Source organism: Larus michahellis, chromosome 7 (assembly GCF_964199755.1).
Source record: "Larus michahellis chromosome 7, bLarMic1.1, whole genome shotgun sequence".
In the NCBI taxonomy this organism is placed as follows: domain Eukaryota; kingdom Metazoa; phylum Chordata; class Aves; order Charadriiformes; family Laridae; genus Larus; species Larus michahellis.
The window spans coordinates 346,642-368,583 of record NC_133902.1 but is presented as its reverse complement, the minus strand read 5'-3'; the positions used below and the strand labels follow the sequence as shown (position 1 = coordinate 368,583).

General features: G+C 45.9%; 1 protein-coding gene across 1 annotated transcript; it reads left to right on the top strand.

Annotated features, from left to right (window-relative positions):
• Positions 1–96: 96 nt before the first annotated feature.
• Positions 97–21,061, top strand: RCC1L (RCC1 like). The gene is made up of 12 exons (XM_074596205.1): positions 97–434; positions 1,246–1,375; positions 3,863–3,991; positions 4,869–4,935; positions 6,019–6,070; positions 8,432–8,516; positions 9,483–9,664; positions 11,113–11,197; positions 12,272–12,445; positions 13,740–13,825; positions 15,452–15,502; positions 20,437–21,061. The coding sequence occupies exons 1-12, from the start codon at positions 153–155 to the stop codon at positions 20,461–20,463; spliced, it is 1,350 nt and encodes a 449-aa protein (XP_074452306.1). The 5' UTR covers positions 97–152; the 3' UTR covers positions 20,464–21,061.
• The last annotated feature ends 881 nt before the right edge of the window (positions 21,062–21,942 follow it).

The following is a 21,942-nucleotide window of genomic DNA, read 5'->3' as shown; positions in this document are numbered from 1 at the left end:
TCCACAGCTATGCCGGCGTAGCCCCTTTAAGAGAAGACGGCCGCGGTCGGGCGCATGCGCGCAGGGGGCAGCGAGGCGGTGCGCCGCCGCGCGGGGTCGCAGGTGAGAGGTCGGCAAGATGGCGGCGGCCTGAGGGGCGCGGGGCGGCGGCGATGGCGCTGAGCGGAGTGCGGCGGGCGGTGGCCCTGGGCTTCCGCAGGGGCCTGGCCGAGGCGGCGGGCCCGCGGAGCACCCGCCAGCTGCGGGAGGCCGAGGAGGCCGCCCCGGTCTTCCAGTACGTGGGGAAGGCGGCCAAGAGGAAGGACCGCGTCTTCGTCTGGGGCTTCTGCTACTCGGGCGCCCTGGGCGTCCCCAGCTTCGTGAAGCCGGACGTGGGCTGGAAGAAGCCGCGGCGGATCCAACCCACGCCCTACCGGCTGGAAACGGAGGAGAAGGTGGGCGGCTGTTTTATCCGACAGGCCAAGGGTAGCCTTGCTTCTCACAGGGCGGTGCTCTTCCCCTGCCCGTGCCGGTTAAGCTGGGCAGGCTTCTTCGCTCGGCTTTGAAAAGCGTTAAGTAATCTGATTTAAAGACTTTGCCGTGATTAGTTTTTTGTATTGGTATGGCAGTATTCATCGGGATAATTTTTGGTATAACTGCAGTAGCAGGCAATTTGGAATATGTGTGTGTATATATATACACATACACATCTATATTCTCTTGTCAGAGGCATAAGAGAGTAAGAATGTGAAAAACATTTATTAGAGAAATAGGACTTTATGTTCAGTGGCTTTCGCGGCTGCTTTCATCCTGATTAAATTGGAAGCTCTTGTTGAAAACCATGTTATTCTCTTGTCTGCATGTTTCAAACATAATGTTGTGCTGTCCAATTCCACGGAGGTCAGAGCTGTTATATTGGGCTTTTGGGGGGCAAAAAGTGGCTAAAATGGGGGAATGTTATTCCCTTAATAATCTACTGCTGATACAGGTCAGCAAATAGATCTTTCTGTTGTGTTTGAATGGGTCCAAAATAATGCAAAAATAAAGATGTATGCACACGAAAGCAAAACTCTACACTGTTGTGCTTATCACTGAAGAGTGTTTCTGATTGTTTTTGCAAAGACCATATGCAGAATGAATTTGTGCCGTGTTTGGATGTAGCTTGATGAAAGAGAATGCTGATGAACAAATAGCATGGGGTGAAACTTGTTTTTTCTAAGCCACTTTTTATAACTGAGTGGTGTGATTTTTGTTTGTCTTCCAAAGATATCCTCTGCCGCCTGTGGTTATGGATTCACACTGCTGTCCTCTACTACCACAGACATCACCAAGGTGTGGGGCATGGGGCTGAACAAGGATTCCCAGCTTGGATTCCAGAGAAGCAGAAGAGATCAAAGTAAGGATTGAGGTGGTGTAAGGGCTTACACAGGGGGCACACTGCAGGATACATGTGATGTGGGAAACTTCGGGTTAGAAGGCATGAAAAAAGTCCAGGAAGCTTTGATGCAGAGTGCGGGGCTGCACTTTTTTGTTTTTAAAAAGTTGTTTTTTTTGGAGCTTAGCTGTGGTTTTGTGTGCTTTGTAATTGGTCAAGGTATGCATCTGTTGTATGCACTGCGCTTATGTTCTTGGCTGAATGTAACTAAAATCTAAGTAACTATTAATACTGCAGAAGTGTGTTTGTTTTGGTTAAGGTGTTGCTTTGAATCTCTATAGTTTGAAAGATAGTGTAGTGGACTAGTTAATAAAACGACTTTGGCAAGATGGTTTGCTCACTTCTGTTGCCTTTGTGTCTGTAAACTAACTTTCTTTTCCACAGAGATCTTTTAATACAGTGTGAAACTGTAGGGGAGTTTTTTATTTTAATATCAAATTGCATTTTGAAGGAAAAACATATTATTTGGTCATTCCGTTATTCTGTCTGGTATACCAGGCTCTCAGAAGTGTTTAAGGTGATGATTTCTGTGCAGAACATTGCCACTTTCCACTGAACACATACATAACCCACAAACTTTCTTTCCTTATGGAACGTCTGTCTCTGAAAACATTCTTCCATAAATAATTGGGGAAAACCACTTTAAAAGCATTTTTTTCTCTTTATAGTGTTTAAGAGCAAATCCATTAAGGTATGCTGCATCTGATAAGGGCAAAAGATTGAACTTTGTGGAGAAGCAAAAGAAAATTGCAGCTACTGTACAGAATGCTGAAGTTGACAGTGGTGCTGCTAGCATACTGTATAGGTTTTCCATACTGTGTGCGCACAGCAAGTGTGTGTCCTTAAACAACAGCTTCAAAATGAAGCATCAATAGAAGTTTTTAAATGTTTCAGCTTTTACTCTTAGTTCTGTAAGTGCTGATGTCTCGTGAGTGTCTTGTCATTTTCTTGTTTTTCATCTGACCTGCAGATTATTTTTGCAAGAGAATCCAGAAATAGGTTAAATAGTTTTGCAGTTCAAGCCCTTCTAAGTAAGGGAGGGTTCAGTGTTTGGTAGGATCTGTTGAAAATGCAGTGCAGATCAGTGGGATTGCTACTGCTCCGTATTTAACTTCCCACAGACAAGTTTCCTGTTGGATGTGCTGCTCATTACTCAGTTTACGCGCTAACTTCGGTACCTGCTAGTTCTAACACTGTGTCCCTGTAGATGCTTCATTTCCAGGGGAATTTGCAGCTTCTGTCTTTTAGATGGTTGTATTTCATGCTCTAACTTCAGTTGTTTCTAAGCCAAGCTACTAATATTTTACTCCTCTTAGCCAGCTTGTTGCCTCTTTTCTCCAAAATCCCTCAGATATCAGTGATGATTGCCACAGATCCCGGTAGCTTCTGTCATTCTGCTGGAAGGAACAGAGAGAGGAAAAGGTTTTTTGCTTTGTGATTTCCATGTCTCTTTAGACAGATACAAACTTTGCTGCCTTTCGGTTCCTGCTATATTGCGTGGCAGGCTCCCACCATTTGCAAGCAGCCGGTGACGCATGTCCTCGCATCAAGTAGTGCCTTACTGTAAAAGGGTATGCCCAGATTTTCTGGGGTTTTTTGATTGAAGGCAGTGAGAAGTAGTTAAAGCACTGCTACATGCGAGCAGAGTGCTGCTTTGTGTCCTCTGGGATTTGATTTCACTTGTTACAGTGGCTTTCTTTGATATCAAAGCTTTTTATCTCCCCTTAACCTTTTCCTTAGTACTGATTTATGTTTTGCTGTTCTTTTTTTTTTTTTCCCCCTTTTTTTTTTTTTATCCCAGTTGACTGTAACTGATTACATATTCTTTGAATTACTAAATCTTCTTTTTCTAGTACAGCCTGTCATTTTCTTAGGTAGATGTTAGATCTCTTATCCCCTATGGAGCCACGCTAGCTAATGTTTCTTGCATTTGTTTTTTCTGAAAGGGCCTTTAATCTGCTCTTCTTTAAATGCGAATCCCTAAGATTTTTTTTGTTCACCTTTCGTGCTGTCTTTTTGTGACTGCTGCTGTTGTACCTTGTTTGCAATATCCCCCGCTGCACTGAATACTTAGTTTGTGCTTGGTGTTAAGCTCTCTAGTAATCCAGCCTTATTCACCAAAGTGATGGAACATACGGCTGAAAGCCTCAGTTTCTCAATTTTGGCCGCCTGAAGCTGTAATAACATTCAGCTTCCGGGTATGATAGATTTTTGATTAGGCAGTAATTATTGGCTTCAACCATCCCTATGGCTTTTTAGCTTCTTCCCCCCTGACCCTAGTGAATCCCAGTCAGCCTTTTACTTTGGTTAGTATCTTGTCTTTCTAAAATATATCTGCTTTTTCACCAAAATAGAAGTGAGTGTGCGTGTACAACAGGATCGGCAAATATATGATGAATTTGCTTTGTGGAAGCTACTGACTTTCTAAATTTCTTTCTCTTCCTTAAGCTAAGGGCTATGAATATGTCTTGGAACCATCTCCAATTCCATTACCACTGGAGAAGCCGCAGCATACTCGAGTCTTGCAGGTTTCCTGTGGGAGAGCCCATTCTCTGATCTTGACAGACAGTGAAGGAGGTATTGTATCACTTGTGTTGGTGACAAGGGACACCTGACTATGCTTTTATTAAAAGCTCCGAAAAAGATTGTCTTCTGTCCTTTACAGCTAGACCCCATATGGGCTGTCTGTGCTGTAAATGGGATGCAGGTAGCTGTTGGCCTTTGTGGGATTGCTCCCGGGAGAGAGAGCCCTGAGCTGATAACTGCGTTGAGCTCTGCTTGGCTCAAGCTGTAAATGTGTTGGAAGCTTTTTCACTACAAGTGTTGCAAAATATGGTTTGTTTATCTAGCCTCAGGCCTCGTGTAAGTGTAGCCTGTTTGTCTTGTTCAGACAGACGTGTTTTTGAATTCAGTTTTGGATGGCTATGCCAATACTCCTGTGTTACTTTCTCCTTGAAGCCCCAGAGTGCTACATTTATAAAAGCAATCAATTAACAGGCCTTTACACAGAAGATCCTGTTTGTGAATTGGCTCTCCATGTCTCTGGGAATTCTCTGGTGCAGTGGCTTCAGTGCTGTGCTGAGCAATCCAGTGCTGCTTATCAGTGGGTGAGCTGGTTGGTTCGTTGATTTAATGCTCCTCTGGGAATGCTGATCTATTTCTGAGTCTCCTTGGCAACAGCAGGATGAACTAGGCAATTACTGAAAAACAGCCAATGGGCTCCAGGTACCGCTGCTGTGCCTCCAACAATATTGCTGGGATATTGTTGACTAAAATGGATTCAGTCACTTGAATTTAAGTGGACTTGGTTTGAAGAAAGCTTATGCCAGTTTTTACAGTACTGTGCTCAACCTTTCATACTGGGGACCACTTGAAAATATTTTGTGTACCTGAAAAGAGGTCTTCAGGGGACTGGACAGTAATAAAACTGGTGCATTCTATCATTGTTTTTCAGTTTTCACCATGGGGAATAATTCTTACGGGCAATGTGGCCGGAAGGTTGTTGAAGATGAAACTTACAGGTGAGAATCCAGAGACCTTGAACTTCCTTAATGTTAAAAACCTAATTGCATGAAAATAACCCTATAGAAAAGCCTGGAGATGGGAAAAATCTGGTAGTATAAGGATGCCATTTAAGATTAAGGAGCCTGAGAATAGGCTCCTATGCTACGGACGTCATATAAATGGCCTGGCTTTAAACCCAGGCTGGGCGTGAGCACTCTTCTGACCACATTCACAAGAGACAGAAAGATGTCAGCATGTGATGGTTTTCACAGGGCAGGGTGAGAATACCCAGCCTTCATAAATTGCTTTAGATAATTGGTGTTAGTAGTCATTGTTTCTCCCTTTAGCCTCTCGGAGTGCAAGTGCTGTTTCTGAGGGTGTTAGAAATGCCATTTAATGATGAAAGAGGCATCCTTTTGTCGAATCTCTTTGCTGTAACTGCCTTTGAATCTGTAATGCTTTTCCTTTTGTGTGCCACACCAAAGCATATTCTCAAAATGCTCTGTAAGATAGCAGTGATGTAAGTGGATAGCGGGAATATGTTGAAAGTTACTGATACCCTGGCAGGGCCTAGAAGAGATCTTGTAGAGTTTAAGAAAATAGCTGTAATTTAGCTAGCCTTTTTTTGCCTTGATACTGGAAGTTAGTCATTGGATCTTTCAGAATTCCTGTTTCTGTGAAAGCATGACATGGACGTTAACATTACACTGCTTGTGCTCTGGGATATCTGGTTAATCTCTAAGTGTAGCGTTTATATAGGTGCTGCAGTATTATCTGGTGTCTGTGCTCATTCTAGACTAGGGAACGTGTTTGAGGACTGCTTCTACCCCCAGTTCCCATGAGAGGTTATATTTAAAAAGTGACAGTTCTTAACTTCTTAAATAAGAGAATGCACAATTACTTTCCTTCTCTGTGCAGTAATTTTTCAGTGGAACTATGCTCCTTGAATATATAAGAGAACCTGTGAAAGAATCTCTCTCCTTGTAATAGCAAAGTGGCTTTCCGTAAAGGCAGGTCTGCCTTCATGTTTTTTGGTTGCAATCCTCTGAAATCCTCTCTGTTGCCTTTTCTCTTCTCGGTGGTTGTTTGGTGGTGTCCAGTGAAAGCCATCTAATTCATCAGCTGAAGGAGTTTGACAGCAGAGTTGTCCAGGTAAGAGGATCATCTGAACTGAATTCTGAAGGTGGACTGGAAACTGAACAGCTGAGCTCAGAGGGTGGAAATCATTGGCACAAAGACTAGTTGAATGCCAGTAGCTAGTGGTGTATCACAGGGGTCAGTACTGGGTCTGATCCTGTTTAACATCTTCGCTAATGATCTGGATGATGGGGTAGAGTGTACCCTCAACAAGTTTACAGATGACATAAACCAGAGGAGTGGCTGATACACCAGAGGGTGGTGCTGCCATCCAGAGGCTGGAGAAATGGACTGACAGGAACCTCATGATGTTCAGCAAGGGGAAGGGTGAAGTCCTGCACCTGGGGAGGAACAGCCCCAGACACCGCTATATGCCGGGGGCTGACTGGCTGGGAAGCAGCTCCGGGGGTCCTGGTGGACGCTAGGTTGACCATGAGCCAGCAGCATGCCCTTGTTGTAGAGAAGGCAAATGGTATGCTGGGCTGCATTAGAAGGAATGTTGCCAGCAGGTCAAAGGAGGTCACCTCACCTTCACCTACTCAGCACCGGTGAGGTCACACTTGGAATGCTGTGTCCATTTCGGGGCTCCCCAGTACAAGAGAGGCATGGACATACTGGAGAGAGTCCAATGAAGGGCCACTAATGTGATGAAGGGACTGGAGCGTCTTTCCTGTGAGGAAATGCGGAGAGAGCTGAGACTGTTTAGCCTGGAGAAGACTGAGGGGTGTGTCTTGGCAATGCGTATAAATACCTGAAGGGAGGGTGCAAAGAGGACAGAGCAGGGCTCTTTTCATTGCTGCCCAGTGTCAGCACAAGAGGCAGTGGGCACAAACTGGAACACAGGAGGTTCCCTGTGAACCTCAGGAAACACTTTTTTACTGTGACTGAGCACTGACACAGGTTGCCCAGAGAGGCTGTGGAGTCACTCTCCTTGGATGTATTCAAAAGCCATCTGGACATGATCCTGGACAGCTGTCTGTAGGTGGCCCTCCATGAGCAGGGGGGCTTGTAGCAGATGACTTTCAGAGGTTCCCTCAAAACTCAACAAGTCTGTGATTCTGTAGTGAGGGGAAAAAAAAAAAAAACCCAAACAAGAAACCAAAGCCAGTATGAAAATCGTTCAGTTAAAGGTCTTTGAAATGACGAGGCAATCTGCTATATGGCTGCTTATAAAAAGCACAAGGTGGCATTTTTCTCTGTTACTTCACAGAGCAGTTGCAACTGGCAATGAAGAGTCTGAACTTACTGAAGAACTTTAAGGGAATGCCAATGCAGCATTTGCTTGCTCGACTTCTAGGGAACGCCTGCACGGCAGGGAGGTCGTTCTGACACCTCATCTCTTCCTGTTCTGATTTCTTGCTCTTGTTCACTTTTGTCACTTTATATCACTTGGGAACTGTGTTATTTTAAATTTTATCTTCCCCATTTCAGAAGTGAGCTGTGAGACTGTCCACTTAGACTAGCCAGCATTTCCCTAGGGCAGGTTTCTAGGAGAGCAAGGAGGGACTGCAGAGCAGTATAAATGCTGCTGAGTCTGCACATGGCTGCAGTGTTTCCAGGCACAGGAGCAGTTTGCTAGGATGTTTGTGCCACTGTAGCAGTGCTCTGTGGGCAAACGTTGCTCCTGTCCCACACAGCATCATAGAAAGCAAAGGTCTGTGTGATGAGAGTGTGCTGGGGTACATCCTAATAATGTTTGAATTAGGCTTGTAAACTTCTGTTTGGATTTTTGATTATTTTATTTTTTTCAAGGGAGTTGAATAATTGGTACCTGTTTGTACTTTGATGACAGCAGTTACGTGCTTAATATTCTTGGTAGTCAATCTCTTTAACTTGTGTATTTAAATCCCTTTAATCTTTGGCTAATTTTTAGTGTCTGCTTTTGAAGATCTTGGCTTTAATTCATGCCAAGCCTGTGGCAGTCATGATTGCTAGTTCAACATAAATGTCAATTTGAGAACAGATGTGTTCCTAGAGCGCTTACATGGCAAGGAATCAATAGCAGTTTGTAGCTGGCGTTGAGAGCCATGTGGTAGCACTCTGGGAAGGGAGGTCTCTTATTTACTCTTTGCTGTTTTATTGTCTTGCTCTGCTGAATTGAGCTTTCTATTAACTAGGCTTTGGTTTAGATCTCAGAAAAAATCAACTGGAGCATCACTTTCCACAAAGAAAATTCTGCAGTTTTCTGTGCTGTATCATGCTGTTCTTACCCTTCCCTGTCTGTACAGCTGTTTGATCTGGAGAGAAAGGTCAAAATCTGAGCTGATGGGCATTGTAGAGGTTGATTGCTCAATTTGTCTGCCAGTAACGCTTCATTAAATCGGTTCTGAACATGTGACCTTTCCTGACCAGCTCTGGCTTTTTGTTTGTGTGCAGGTTGTGTGCGGGCAGGACCACAGCCTCTTTAGAACGGAGAAAGGTGCGGTCTATGCATGCGGATGGGGAGCTGATGGACAAACAGGTAGGAGCTCAGCTCAGCTTGCATTTCAGTCAGTTGATGAGTGTAGCAAGCTCTCCTGATTGAAAGCTTGTGGTGTATATTTGTTGTGCATGTGTAGGCAGAAGGCATCTGGTATGTTTCCAGCTGTGTGCGGATGTTCTCAATACTCTTGGGTAACCAAACTGAGACAAACCAGTTCATTTTTAGAGGAGCTTTAGGATGCCACGCCGTCAATCCAAGCAGAATATGTCTACTGTTTGAAGCTTGTGAGAGGCTGTGGAAGTAGCATGGGAAGGTTAGCTCCCCTGTTCTGTGCAGGCTTTGCCTTCCCGATTCTCATTTCAGGGTCTGTTTTGCTGCTTGCTTGCTTTTTTTGAACTGACAACCTTTGGCAGCTGCTGCTGTCTTAGCATGGGACCTTTGGCCAGGCCCTTGTCCTGGTGGCTCGTGCTGTCAGAGGACTTCCAGTCCTTCCTACTGTTCAGTCCTGCTGCTCCTGAAGCTGAGTTCTGCCCATGGTTCTCTTGTGTGGACGTACTGTAGCCTGTCTTGTTTGTCATCTACATTCTGGCCTCTTGTCCAGACAGCTCTTTGTCATGTAATGTGTTTGCTTCCTAGCCTTTTTTGCTGCTTCACATGCTGTTGCCTAAACTGATGGCAGTGTGCTGTCATTCCTGGCTCTCCTTGCAGAAGACAGGATGCAGCTGGTTTGTGAAACTTCACCTCTGTTAGGTTATCTGACTAGCTTGTTTACTGCTCTCTTGAACACTTTGGTCCATGCAGACAAGAGAGATGAGGGCCTAGACTGCTTTCCAGTTGTCATTGTATAAAGTAGTCTTGTACTCTAGAGAGGTAGCTTGGGCTAGTAGAACCAGTGTTTGTGGTTGCTTGTCCATTGAAGCGGGTAGTTAAGAGATGTGGACAGAAAGATTTATTTTATTTTGGAGGGAGAAAAATTCTTCATCATCTCTCTCTTTTTCCTTTCAGGTCTTGGACACTACGACATCACCAGTGTTCCTACTAAGCTACGCGGTGACATTGCTGGAGTAAACATTATCCAGGTCTCTTCCTATGGGGACTGTTGTCTGGCTGTTTCAGATGAGGGAGACGTCTTTGGTTGGGGAAATTCAGAATACTTGCAGTTGGCATCTGTCACAGAAACCACACAGGTCAGTTGGCCTGGGGGTGTGTTTTTACATGTTTCAGTTCAGCTGCTGCGCATATTGTTAAAAATTACACAGTTCTCCATGCTCTGGGTTCTTTTGACAGCAGTATAAATCAATATAAACTAACACCACTAGCAGGCTGATTTTACCTATGCTTACAAAACCAATCTGTCAGAAATGTTTGTATAGCTGTAGGGCAGTGTATTGCCCAGCTATTGATAGGCAGAGGCTTGTGTCACCTCACCCGAGTTGTTAGTCTGTTATAAAGGAACAGCACACCCCATGTTCTCCTTTCCCCATCCTATGGGCTTTGCACCAAATTGAGATCCAGCTTGAGTGCTTGTGCTGGTTTCAGGACAGTAATTAGTCTTTTGGCTGGCTAATCTAGAATTTTGAGTGGTCCTGCTTTGAGCATGGTGCAGTTCCAGATGACCCTTGGAAGTCCCTTCCAGTCAACCCATGCGTTGGTGATTTTTTTCACGAACAACCTTAGTAGGTTTATAGCTGAGTCCTAAACAAATCCCAGTGTCTCACAGATAAAATTTTTTTTGGAGCAAACTTCCGTGGGGCAAAAATATAGTGCTGACTTGACACTGAGCATTGTAGTACTGAGGTAATTAGGCAGATGGTCTCCTCTTACAGTTAGTTCAGGAAATTGAGTCAGGGAATTAATTAATATTCAAGCTATTCTTGGCAGAAGGCTAAGAACAGAACAATTGCATTAGTATGGCTTCAGTAAAATATGGACCTTTTTTTCCCTCCTGATGTATCCTTCATGTAGGGCTAATTACTGAGACCCATAAGGCCTAAAGACAATGACCAGGTGAAGTAGTGTTGTAGTTTCCTGGCTGGATGGAAGTCAGAGGGCCTGAAATGGATGAATGTCATGTTTGCCAAAACAGGAGTTTTAGGTACAGTATAGATGAAGTCCAAATTGTGGAATAGCAGAGTAGGATATTGTCTGTGAAATCCAGGGTCACTGTTTACATGTGTCAAGCCGTGTAGGTTTTTGTTGTGTTGAACTGTACCAAATAAGAGTGATTTTCTTCGAGTGATTTTTCCCTGCTATGTTAAAAAATGCCACCGCAGACTAAATTTTAGTGAGCTTCTCCATTGTGAAAACTTGCAAATGTGCTCACCTAGTGACTTTCCCATTGTGTCTGACTTAGAGAGCCAGGGATATAAGCAGATGTTAAGCATTCCCAGCTTTGTTGCCAAGCTTTTCAATGGGTAACTTTTTCCACTTTGTCTGCACTCTCAGCCTTAATGAATTTCCTGTAGTTTTTTTAATCTTGGGAGGTGTATTCATTCTGTTATTCAGGCAATAAAGGTTGTCTGAATCAGGAATTCAGTGTATGTAAGCTCTAACCAGAATGAGAGAACAAGTTAAAAATGCATGTCTGGTTTGCAGTTTACCTTATCTCTAACAACTCTCTTGCAACCTCATGCAGGTGAATGTTCCCAGGCATTTGCCATTCAAGATTGGGAAGATAAAGGAGGCCGCGTGTGGAGGGACTGGCAATATTGTGCTGACGGGTGAGTTCACTTTTACAATCGTCCTCTTTAGTGCAATGCCATGCAGTAGATGGATTTAACCTTGTGGAGCAAGCATGTTGTTTACTGGAAACAAGGAAGTACTTTCTGTTACAAAGAAAGCTGGGAGACTGAGAAGCCTGTGATTTAAGAATGTACTGGGGGAGTTATTTCCACTAGCTACTATTGCTTCCAGTACATGCTGTTGCGAGTGCTTATGCAAACAAGAACAAGAGCATGGTTGCTGCGTGCAGTTCTGATCTTGTTTGCTGATCACACGGGTATGTGTGGCCTATAATGGAGATGGATATAGGGAGGAAGTAAGGCAACACTTGAGAGAAAGAAGAGCCCTTCAGACTGAATATAAATCTGACCTGTAAATAAATCTTGATTAAACTAGGCTGGAAAGCAGAGAGTTCTGAGAACAGTGAAACTCTGCAGCAGGCTTCTTAGTGAATGCTGCTTTGGATTGCCTGTGGCCAGGGGGAGCACAGCTTGGAAGAAAGTCATTGAGTAAAGGAATGAGGGAGAGGATTGTACTACTTTTATGAAGGGTCATCTCAAGGAAGACACTCATATATGTATATGATGCAGTTGTTGTGATGACAAGACATTTGAGCTTCTAGTGTGAAGGAAGCAGAGGTAGCAGACATAGCAACTTACTCTGTCTTATGCTGTCCAACTGATGCCTTTCCCAGGCACCCGGTTTAAGGCAGAATGCCAGGCAGAGCAACTGGCTTACTGCTGGTTTGGCCATGCTTCAAAGGAAAAAGCAGTGATAATAAAAACACTCAACCTCTGTCCCATCAGTCAGTAAGCTGAAGTATTTTATCCAGCCCACACTGTGTTGGCATTATTTCCCCATGAAGCTTGATCTGCTTGCACAGCTTAGGAAAAAAAAAAAAAAAAGGAGCATTTGGATGGGAATGCATTGTTTGCAAATTTTAAATAATGAAAAGGTGCTAGACCGCTCGGGGAGAAAGGAAAATATCCCTTTGGATCTGATTAACTCTTGGTCATGGCAAGAATTTCACAAGCACAGACTTTCTTACAGAATGTGTTCTTATTGTAATACAGAAGAAGGAAATGTTTTTGTCTGGGGATATGGAATTCTTGGGAAAGGACCAAACCTAATAGAGACAGCAGTGCCAGAGATGATCCCACCCAGCCTTTTTGGCTGGTCAGACTTCAATCCGGACATCCGTGTTGCTCACGTTCGCTGTGGACTCAGCCAGTTTGCGGCACTTACAAGTAAGTTTCTAGTCCTACTGTCATGGAGAAGTCACATTGCTGTTGGCAGTTCAAAGAAAAAAAAATAGCGCCCATCTTTCTTTAAACTTAAAGCACACTGGAATGCAACAGGACAAGTGGGCAGCACATTTACAGGTGTCAGCTTGATTTCTAATGTAGGTACTGCACTAACTTATGCTTTAATTTAAAAAGTGTTATTCTGCTAAAGCAAATAAACAAATTTCTCTCAAATGGAAAGCCTGGGAAGGTTTTTTTCATTTCCTTGTACAAAGTCAGTCAGTTGCACTTTAGAAGCAACAGGAATTTATGTGAAAAATGAACAAACTACTGCTAAGTCTAAATTGACTCTTCTGACCAATTGAGTTAGCAGTCTGAGGTGTAAAGGCCTACGTGTTTAACATGCAAAGGGTATAATATTCTGGTATGTACACTGTACTTTTTACCAGCCTTTAAAGGAAGTTTTGAATTTGACAGCCATTTAAAAATGGGCAGCAGAGGGCAGCAGCACAGAGAACCTATGTACTTGGTGGTGAAAGTAATAGTTTACTAATGAAAAGTGCCAGGTGCTTGATCCTTCTTGGGGAAGTGGCTGGTATGCATGACACTATCAGTGTGGTCACAGGGTGCTTGTAACTGGTCTCCCACTGATAGTCAGGAAGCATTAGAAACTGCATTCCGATTAAATTGTACTTATGTTACAGATTGTGTTTTGGTTTTCTCTACTGTGGGGTAAATCTGAACGCTTCTGAGATCAACATGTTTTGCTGAGGAGCTTAGAAGTCTTCAACTCTGTTGAACGCAGGTTTTTTCTTTTCCCTAGTTGTCATTAGAAGGTCACTTATTCAGGCAGCTGAATAGCCAGTCCCTAGGTGATGGCTTGGGACAGATTTCACTGCCTTGCTTACTTGATTTGCTCTGCTGATAGCTGATGTGTGTCACCTGTAATTGTCTAACTTCCAGCACAAATTATTCACTTCACCACAAATGATTCCCTGGAATCTCTTCTGCTGCGCTCTTTCTTCAAATAAAATTGCAAAGCAAGAGCTGTAAGAGCGGGAAGCCGAGACTTGTGTCCAAAACTTGCTGCTTGTCCTGCTCATTAGGCATCATTTTCCCCAAGCACAAGTACATTTATTGTACTTGGAACTAAACTCAGTGGCTTTCATACTGTGACTATAACCCTTTATACTCCCAGAATCACTGTAGCCGCACTTGCCAGCATTGCAGGTAGAATTCTTCCTTTTTAATGACTCTGTCCTATTTTATTCTCTTTATTTTTTTTTTTCATGTATAGACAGAGGAGAACTGTTTGTATGGGGCAAGAATCTAAGAGGGTGCCTGGGAACTGGAAGAATCGAAGACCAGTATTTCCCATGGAGGGTAAGGATGGTACTGTTAAGGCCAAGAGTGTATTCTTTAGGTAGTCTTTGTTATCCTGAGAGTAAGAAATGTCATTTGCTGTGTAGTTTTGTTGAGTAAACTGGAAGCCTAAGAAGACTGTAGAACTGCTTCGTTTTCCAGAGGTCCTTGCATAGCCTGCTTAGGGATAGAGGTATTCAGTAAAGTTTTTTTGGTCTGCTATTTCAGTATTGATTTCAGATCCTAAAGCGATATCTGGTGCTGTGCCATCACATCTGAACAGTTCTTACCTCCCTTCTGTTCACAGTCTTCTGCCTGCTACCCCTTACTGCCTCTTCCCTCCCCTCCTAACCCGCACTTCACTTTTGTATGTGCTGCAAAGAAAACCACTTCTGGTCATCTGTGACCCAAAAGACTTGCATTTCACATCTAAATTAGGTGAACGTTTTGGTCATGGTGGTTAGACTATAGTGGCAGCAGGTCCACATAGCAGTGGGCTTCCTTCCCCTGCTCCTCTTCCAAGTCAAGCACCTATGGTGGTGGGTCACTGCTCTGAGTGTGTAGTTACAGTAGGAGATCCTCAGCCACTAAACTGTTTTCATAGCTGTTTCGCAACGCTTCCAGTTCCACTCCCTTCTCTCAGATGGCTCCGAGAGCCAGACTCTGTGGGTGTAGAAGAGTCCTTGGCTCTGGAGTTCAGCGCTCAGCCTAACAGATGTTCCCAGTCTCCATGAAGGCCGAGTAGGAGAGGGGGGAGGCAACCAGTTGGACCACCCTGGAGTCCCTTTCCGTGTGTCTGAATTTGCAGTGGATGTGTTTCTTCAGCATGCTTTCTTCTCCTTTTAAAAATGAACAAAAAAAGACCAACTCTGGAGCATTTGCCTAAATGCCACGTTGCTGTGGCTGAGTGGAGTTTCTGAATTCACCAAGTGTGGCACGTCCACGTTTCCCCAAGTGTGAACATGGAGGGTTATGTTCCCTCAACCAGCCAGCTCCTGTCTGACAGTACTATGGTGACACTGACCAAAGCAAGGGCAGTTACCAGGATACTTGTCTGTGACCTACTGCCCTAGAACTAGCCATCTCTCCTCTCTCTTATCTCTAAGGAAAAACTTGCATTTTTAGCCTCTGCTTTCCTTGAGATTGAAGTCAGCTTTAAGTGAAGTAGCTATAACTACACTGGTCAGTGAGCTGGGTCTGCTTAGCATCAAAGCAAAACTGCTTTAGGCCGGGTTGAGCTTTTGCCCCATTCCAGTCCTTGCTGATGAGAGAAGAGGCAAATCTTTGTGGTGCTCGGGCAGATCCTCTGCTTGCTCTCTGCATTATGCTCTGTTCAGTCATGCTGTTTCTGCTGGTGAACAGATGGGCTGAGGCTACAGTCTCCTCGCTGTCTGCTAGTGAGCCCTCTCTTTCTGTCCTTCCAAAGGTTTATGTGCTTCTGTGAAGGGAAAAGGGGAATATTTCACAGCTCAATGCACAAGCATGGCTGGTGCCGAATCTTGCTTTGTCTGAGTATTCAAGATGGCACTTCCATCGTTAAAAGTCCTTGTGAAACCAGCTGGCATGTTAAACAGGAGGGTGAGAAATAGGAAATACCAGGTGCAAAGTACCAGCTTGAGAAATAATCCACTCTTGTGTCTGATGCAGGTGACTGTACCCGGTGAGGTGGTGGATGTTGCGTGTGGAGTTGATCATATGGTAAGCATGGTTAAGTCTTTTACCTAGTAATATTGCTGGGCCTCAGCACTGTGCTAAGAAGATGGTGGGACTTGGTGACGAGCTTCTTAGAAAGGAAGACTCATTCAGCGAAGCCAAGCAAGAAGTGACTGTGAGCAGAGGCAGCCATAGCAGTGCATGGGTGTGTTGTGATATCTGCCTTGTTGAAACTCTCCGGCCTGGCTGCAGGAAGGAAGCATGTGCCTTGAGGGGAGTGGGAATGCAAGGAGTGCTCCGGCCAGCTCATGGTGAGCTCCCAAAGAGCCCTCTGTGCCTAAGGGTGAAGAGCATATCCCTCAGGGGGGACTGTCACGAGTTGAAATCTGTAGGATAGGACACTCATTTATGGACACTTTCCCTTTCACTGGCTCTGTGGTGTTAGTGTTGGGCTGAGCCAAACTATTTCTCAAGGGCAAGTGTTGGGTTTTTTTTTATAACTATTTTTTTATGTGGAAGAAAAATCATGCTGGCTGTTGGAGTCCAGCACAGCTGTCCTTGGTGTCCACCACCAGCTGCACTCAGCGCAGGCTGCTGTTCCGTGCGGAAGCTGGATGTGCAGCCAGCGGCCTGGAGGCAGCGCTGTGCTGTTATCCCAGGCTGTGGCAGGTTTTCCATGCGCACTCCAAAGGCTGAACATCCAAGGAAACACATTCATTAAACTGGAAGAGTGAGAAATTGTTTGCAGGGGAAAGCACTGTTAAATAAGATGGCATGGAAAGGTAAATCACAGGCTGTCTATGCTGCCCTTGCTGTGGAAGGACAGATTGATAGTGACAGTAGCCAATCTGGTGTATTTATGGGGGTAGGCTGGAAACAAAGCTCCCCTTCAGCTACTTGCGGGTCGCTGCTCCGGCAGTGGACGTGAGCGGCACTCGCTGCTCATCAGGTACTTCTATCTTTGTGTGCTGATCACAAACCACTGCCTTTGATTCTTCTGGGGAGTCCCCGCACCCTTTCTGTCTTCAGGGGTACGGTGGCTCTCCGTCGCAAAGAGCCCTTCTAGATCAGCCAGGCTTTTTGGTAGCACCTAGCAGGGGAAGCAGAGCCTTGTTTCTCGGTACCTTCTTAGCAGGGAGGTTGTGGTGAGCACATTTAGGACACGGAAAGCTGACGGAGATGGGATGCAGCAGCGGTATGTACCTGTAGCAGGCATTTACCAAATCTCACACTGGAGTGTGGGGAAAGGGTCTCCTGTGAAATACTCCAGACATCAGGCAGAGTTCTGTCATTTCTCCCTGTGTGGGATATTTCTACTGTGTAAATTATTTTGGCAAAATCCAAGCTAATGTTTTTAATAAAGTGATTATAAAGTCTTTGTCAGTAGTAATGGGAATGTTCTTGAGCCTGACTTCACACATGAGCTGCTCTGTCTTGTACTCTGCATTTAAACTCGAGCGTTTCAGTTCACAGTGATGTGACAGGAAATCTCTTCTGAGCTGAGACGCTTCCACACCTGCAGGGCTGGTCCCGTTGTAGGCAGGCACTGTATCCACGGGCCCAGGGGACACTGCCTGCTCGCCTTTTGGCTCCGTTGGCTGAAATTCTACATCAAATCTGTTGTGTCATTATCAAAATTCAGAGGGTAAACTCTACCTTGATGAAGATCTTTGCATAAAATATAGGAAAGGTGAAACAAAGTGATAGGCAGAAATAGACATAGACTGAAGTACAGAAATAGAAATATGTATATCAGTTGTTATTAGTGTTACTGTGTAACTGGAATTGTGGTGGTGTGTTGAGGCAGAACAAGCAGAAAGCTACTGTTAAATTGTGGCAGACCTTCACTGCTGTGTTTCCATAAGCTTTAGCTTTAATTTATACTTTATTCTACGTGCGACTTGGGCAACTTGAGCTGCCCAGACATGTCTTGTTGGCCTCATGGGAGTAGCTGTGCCCTTTTAACATGAGGAAGCTTGTTAAAGCATTCAAAACAAATATAAAAAACTATGGTAAGAAAGGTGTTACGAACAATTCCCTTGGTGGATGTTGCTGTTTGAGGAGGGCTGCACAGCAGGGCCGGGGAGTGCTGGGGAGTGCTGCAGGCTTTTAGCTGCTCCCGTTCACAGCTCTTTCCTGATGCCGCTCGGGGATGGGCCTTTTGGATGAGAATTAATGCCGTGTGGTACCTGGTTGTGTTGCAGTCTTGCTGTGCAATAAATTGCAAAATCTGTGTGTTAATTAGATGCCAGCAAGGTCTTTAGCCCTAAATAGAAGCGTTGTATGGCTTAATGCAGTGGGAGTGTTGCGCTTTCGTTACAGTGGCTGTGGGCATTCTCCAACACGCTGCTTGATGGGAGCACGGTTAGCGGCAGTCTGTGGTCTGGCAAACACCAGCACTGGCCCTTCTTTTGGTTAAAGGGGTGCGGGCAGGGTTGACCTCGGCCAGGTGCCCACCAAGCTGCTCTGTCACTCCCCCTCCATCAACAGGACAGGGGCAGAAAAATATGACAAGAAGCTTGTGGGTCACGAGGAAGACGGGGACATCACTTACCAGTTACCATCATGGGCAAAAGAGGCTCAACTTGGGGAAGTTTGTTTATTGCCAGTGAAACAGAGCGGGATAATGAGGAATAAGAAAAAAATCTAAAACCTTTCCCTCACCCCTCCCTTCTTCCCAGGCTCAACCTTAATCCTGAGTTCCTACCTCCTCCCTCTCCTTGTTCACTGACCGCGGTGTCTGCGTGGTTGTTTCTCACACGTTCTAGCTCCTCTTTCCTAGCTGCTGTTTTGCAGCAGTTTTTCCCCCTTCTTACATGTGTTATTGCAGAGGTGCTACCCCCATCGCTGGTGGGCTCAGCCGGGCCAGGGCCAGGTCCCTCCTGGAGCTGGGTGCCCCCGTCTGTGCCTGGCATGAGGTCAGCTCCTGCTGCCTTCTCCCAGAAGCCACCCCTGCACTCCCGCTACGAAAACCTTGCCAGCCAGTACAAGTGGGCATTGCTGAGATGGTTTGATCCAAGAGAACAGACTAGAGTGTGTCCAGGGCCATTAGCGAGGCTGTGGCAGCAGTTGTTTCATTATTCGTAGCATCCTGCACTACTTGTGAAGTTAGATATGGCCTGAGGCCCCCAGGCCCAACACCACCTCCCAGGGTATTTGCATTTGGCTCAACAGTTTTGTAGAGGGGCCAGCGTGTGAGGTGGCTCTGGTCCACATAGACTACACAGACCACCAGGAAAAACACTGACTGAAAAAGACCAGAGTTTACTTTCCCATCGCAGATCCTTTGGCCTGTCAGCTTGCCTCTGGGGGCCGTGCTACTCCTGTTCGTGTGCTGAGAGCAGCTCATCAGATATTTTTTTTATTAATCCCCATGTGCTGAAGGGAGTCACCACCCACCCCAAAACACAGACAACCAGCACCTCCTGCTCCCTGTAGGTCCATCCAGGGCTGGGTTGTCTCCAGCAGCAGGTTGTGAATTGGGGAACGTGGGGACAGGGGATGAGCTGGGTCCAAATGTATTTGGAGATGGGTGATGGGGCTTTTGGAGATAAGAGAATCTAACGGCATCCCTGCAGGAGTGCCCTTCCCCTTACTGCTCTATATCTAGGAGAGAACTGAGACAAATGTTTTTTTTAAGGAAAAAAGGCTCAGAAAATAGAAAAATAAATACACTCTTTACCCCACCACCTCTGACCTGTCAAAGGCAGCCACAACTTGAGAGGTTTATGCTGCCGCCCCTGTGGCCGTGCAGGAGCCCTGCCTGGTGTAACGACCCCAGGTCATTACAGGTATGCGCTGGAAGGCACCTTTGCATCATTCTGTCCTTCAAAGCATGGCAAATTATACAGCCCAAAATATACCTGCATCCCTAAATATACCTGCAGTGAGGGGGGGATACAGGCCAGGGACATACACAGGGAGCAGCTCAAATTAGAACTAAAATAACCTACTTGATTTTGCATTGATTAGCAAGAGTACTTCACCCTCCAAACACCGCCGTGCAGTCAGCTTTGGCTTGAAATAGCCTGGAAGTGCCTCGGGATGAGCTGCTCGCGTGGAGCCGTGGTCGTGTACAGCTCTAAGCACGTCGGAGCAGGGCTGAGACACGTTATCGGCAGCCGGGGCCGGGGGGCTGCAGGAGAGAAGGGGTGAGAGCACCATGCCCAAATTCCCCGTGCCAAGAGGCTGCCCACAATTCCCTGCAGCCGCCCCTGAGCCCCCCGCACGGCGAGGCTGGGCTTGTCTGTCGGCAAACTGCTCACTGGGAACAGAACACACGAAAGCTCAGAAACCGGACTATTTTAGGCACCCGCTATGTTACAGCAAATGCTTTTCTCTACAGGAACCTTCAAAAACAAATGACTCAGAGAACTAATAACTCCGAGAACTGAGGCACTCAAAACACTCCTGAAATGATGTTACTTCGTCATGAGTTAGCTGAATCTGTTTTCGTAGTGGTTTTTGCAAGGGGCTGGAGTCGCCCCCAGCACCTCCTGCACAAGGGCATGAGCCTGTGCACGTAAAGTTAGAAAAAACCACAACCCAAAATCTGATGTTAAAAACCTCTCAGTGTGTGCACTGTTTTCGCGGTCTAGGTGCCAGTTTAACAGCCCAAACCCTGCGTGTTTACCCTAAGACGCCAGTTGCTTTTGTAGGTAGCTGCAGGCAGTGCTGAGGTTGTATCGCGCGGCGTGTGTTGCTTTTTATTTTTCTTTTAATGGCTTAAACCATGGGCAATGCTCTGCATTAAGGCTGCATCCCAGATTAGCAATCCCACACTAAATTTTTACATGGATGCTCTTACACTTGACCAGACGAGTCAAAAATGGGTTACACTACGCTAAAAAAGAAGATACTTTTCTTGACCACAGTTTATGTTGATGAGCTACTTCCCTTTAAACAGCCGTTATAAATTGATATAACTATGATGGGGTGATGATACACCTAATTTCACTGTATTTTCTTGCACCCTTCAGCCAGGTTCTTCAGCTCCTCCTTGGTGAGAAGCGTGTGGCAATGGCACTGCGCAGCCGCGTTGTTTGCCGAGCCTCAGCCAGCACCCAGCAGCAACCACCCTGAGACTGTCCACGAGGGGATGACAATCGTCCCCGTCCCTCCTGGGGTGCTGGGCGCGGGAGAGGCCCCGCTGGGGCTCACCAGGCTTCTAGGTGTCTTACACCCTTCTGTGAGCAGGTAGAAGTTAAGCCTTGCAAACAGACCAGCGGTATCCCACTGCCTTCTTATTTTGAGGGAATCGGATGGGGCAGGTTTGGTGGCTCCCAGAGAACAGCTGCAGGACGGAGAAGATGGTGGTGGGGTAAAACCCATGCGCTGACAGGTCTGGGACACCCAAGAGCCTCAGGGACGTCTGCAGACGTGGGTGTATGTAGGCAGAGGGCAGTGGTGGGAATAAGGCCCAGCGTGGCAGTCGGTCAATAAAAAAGGATGCGCTACATCTTATAGACAATGCCAAGCTCTGCTTTATTTTCATCAGTTTGATCAGTACAAAAGCAGACAGCGTATGTTTCACTTCTTATTCTTTTTCATTTTAATTAACACTTTACAAAGTACAAAATATACTGTCATTTATTTTGGAACATTAGGTTTTTTTCTTTTTTTTGTTTGTTTTTTTTTCTTTTATTTTTTCCCCCCATACAGTACATAAATCTCAGCTTTTCAGCATAAGACCAGCAAAGAAAACAAGCGTGTGCACTCGCTGGGAAAGCAAAGCATCCACTTCTCAGCTCCGCAGGTCGTGCCCAGAGCACAATCCTCAGCTGCTGCCACCCCTCCCTCCGCCCCGCGCTGTAACGTGCCCCTCGCCCAGAGGCTGGCACAAAGGCCACCGACACTTTCGGTGTCCCCTGTGCCTTATGCCCCACCGAGCGCAGCCAGCGCTGCCCACACCAGCAGCCTGGACCAGGGGGTGCAGCAGAGGGTGGGCTCCCCTCCCCAGTTGGTTTGCCTTAGTCTGGTAATTAAAGGGGGGAAAAAAATTTGCATTTTTTTGCTCCCCCCGGCAAAGGACAGGCTCCCGTGGAGAGGTAAGCAGGGAGGAGAGGCTGTAGGAGTTGGGGTGCCCAGAGCTACTGGCATCCCCAGCCCGACCTCAGCCAGTTTGGTGGGTGTCTGACGACAGAAGTGGTATTTCTATAAATAACTTTTTTTTAAGAAGGTCCTAAAGATCTATGTTTCCTCCCCAGGCTGCCCAGCATGGCCGTTCTAAGCAGCCAGGGAGCAGAGGGGCAGAACCTGGGCCGAGCTGGGCGGTCTCTCTGCTCCCTTGGCAGTTCTAGAAATTTGAGTTAATGCTACAGCCATCCTGGGGATCTGGGGAAAATTTAGCCTCCTTCTTAAGTCCAAAAAAAGGAGAGAAAGAGAGAAATGCTTCATCTTGTTGAAGCCAGTTGAGACGCTAATGAAGTGGCGATGCACTATGGCCGTGGAAGGGCTGAGCCCCCCACACCCGTCCAGCTCTGAAT

Coding starts and splice junctions, on each gene's coding strand:
- RCC1L (XM_074596205.1), top strand. CDS start 153: ATGGCGCTGAGCGGAGTGCGGCGGGCGGTGGCCCTGGGCTTCCGCAGG. Junction 1,376..3,862: donor GAGAAGCAGAAGAGATCAAA/GTAAGGATTGAG, acceptor CTCTTCCTTAAG/CTAAGGGCTATGAATATGTC. Junction 8,517..9,482: donor GGGAGCTGATGGACAAACAG/GTAGGAGCTCAG, acceptor TTTTCCTTTCAG/GTCTTGGACACTACGACATC.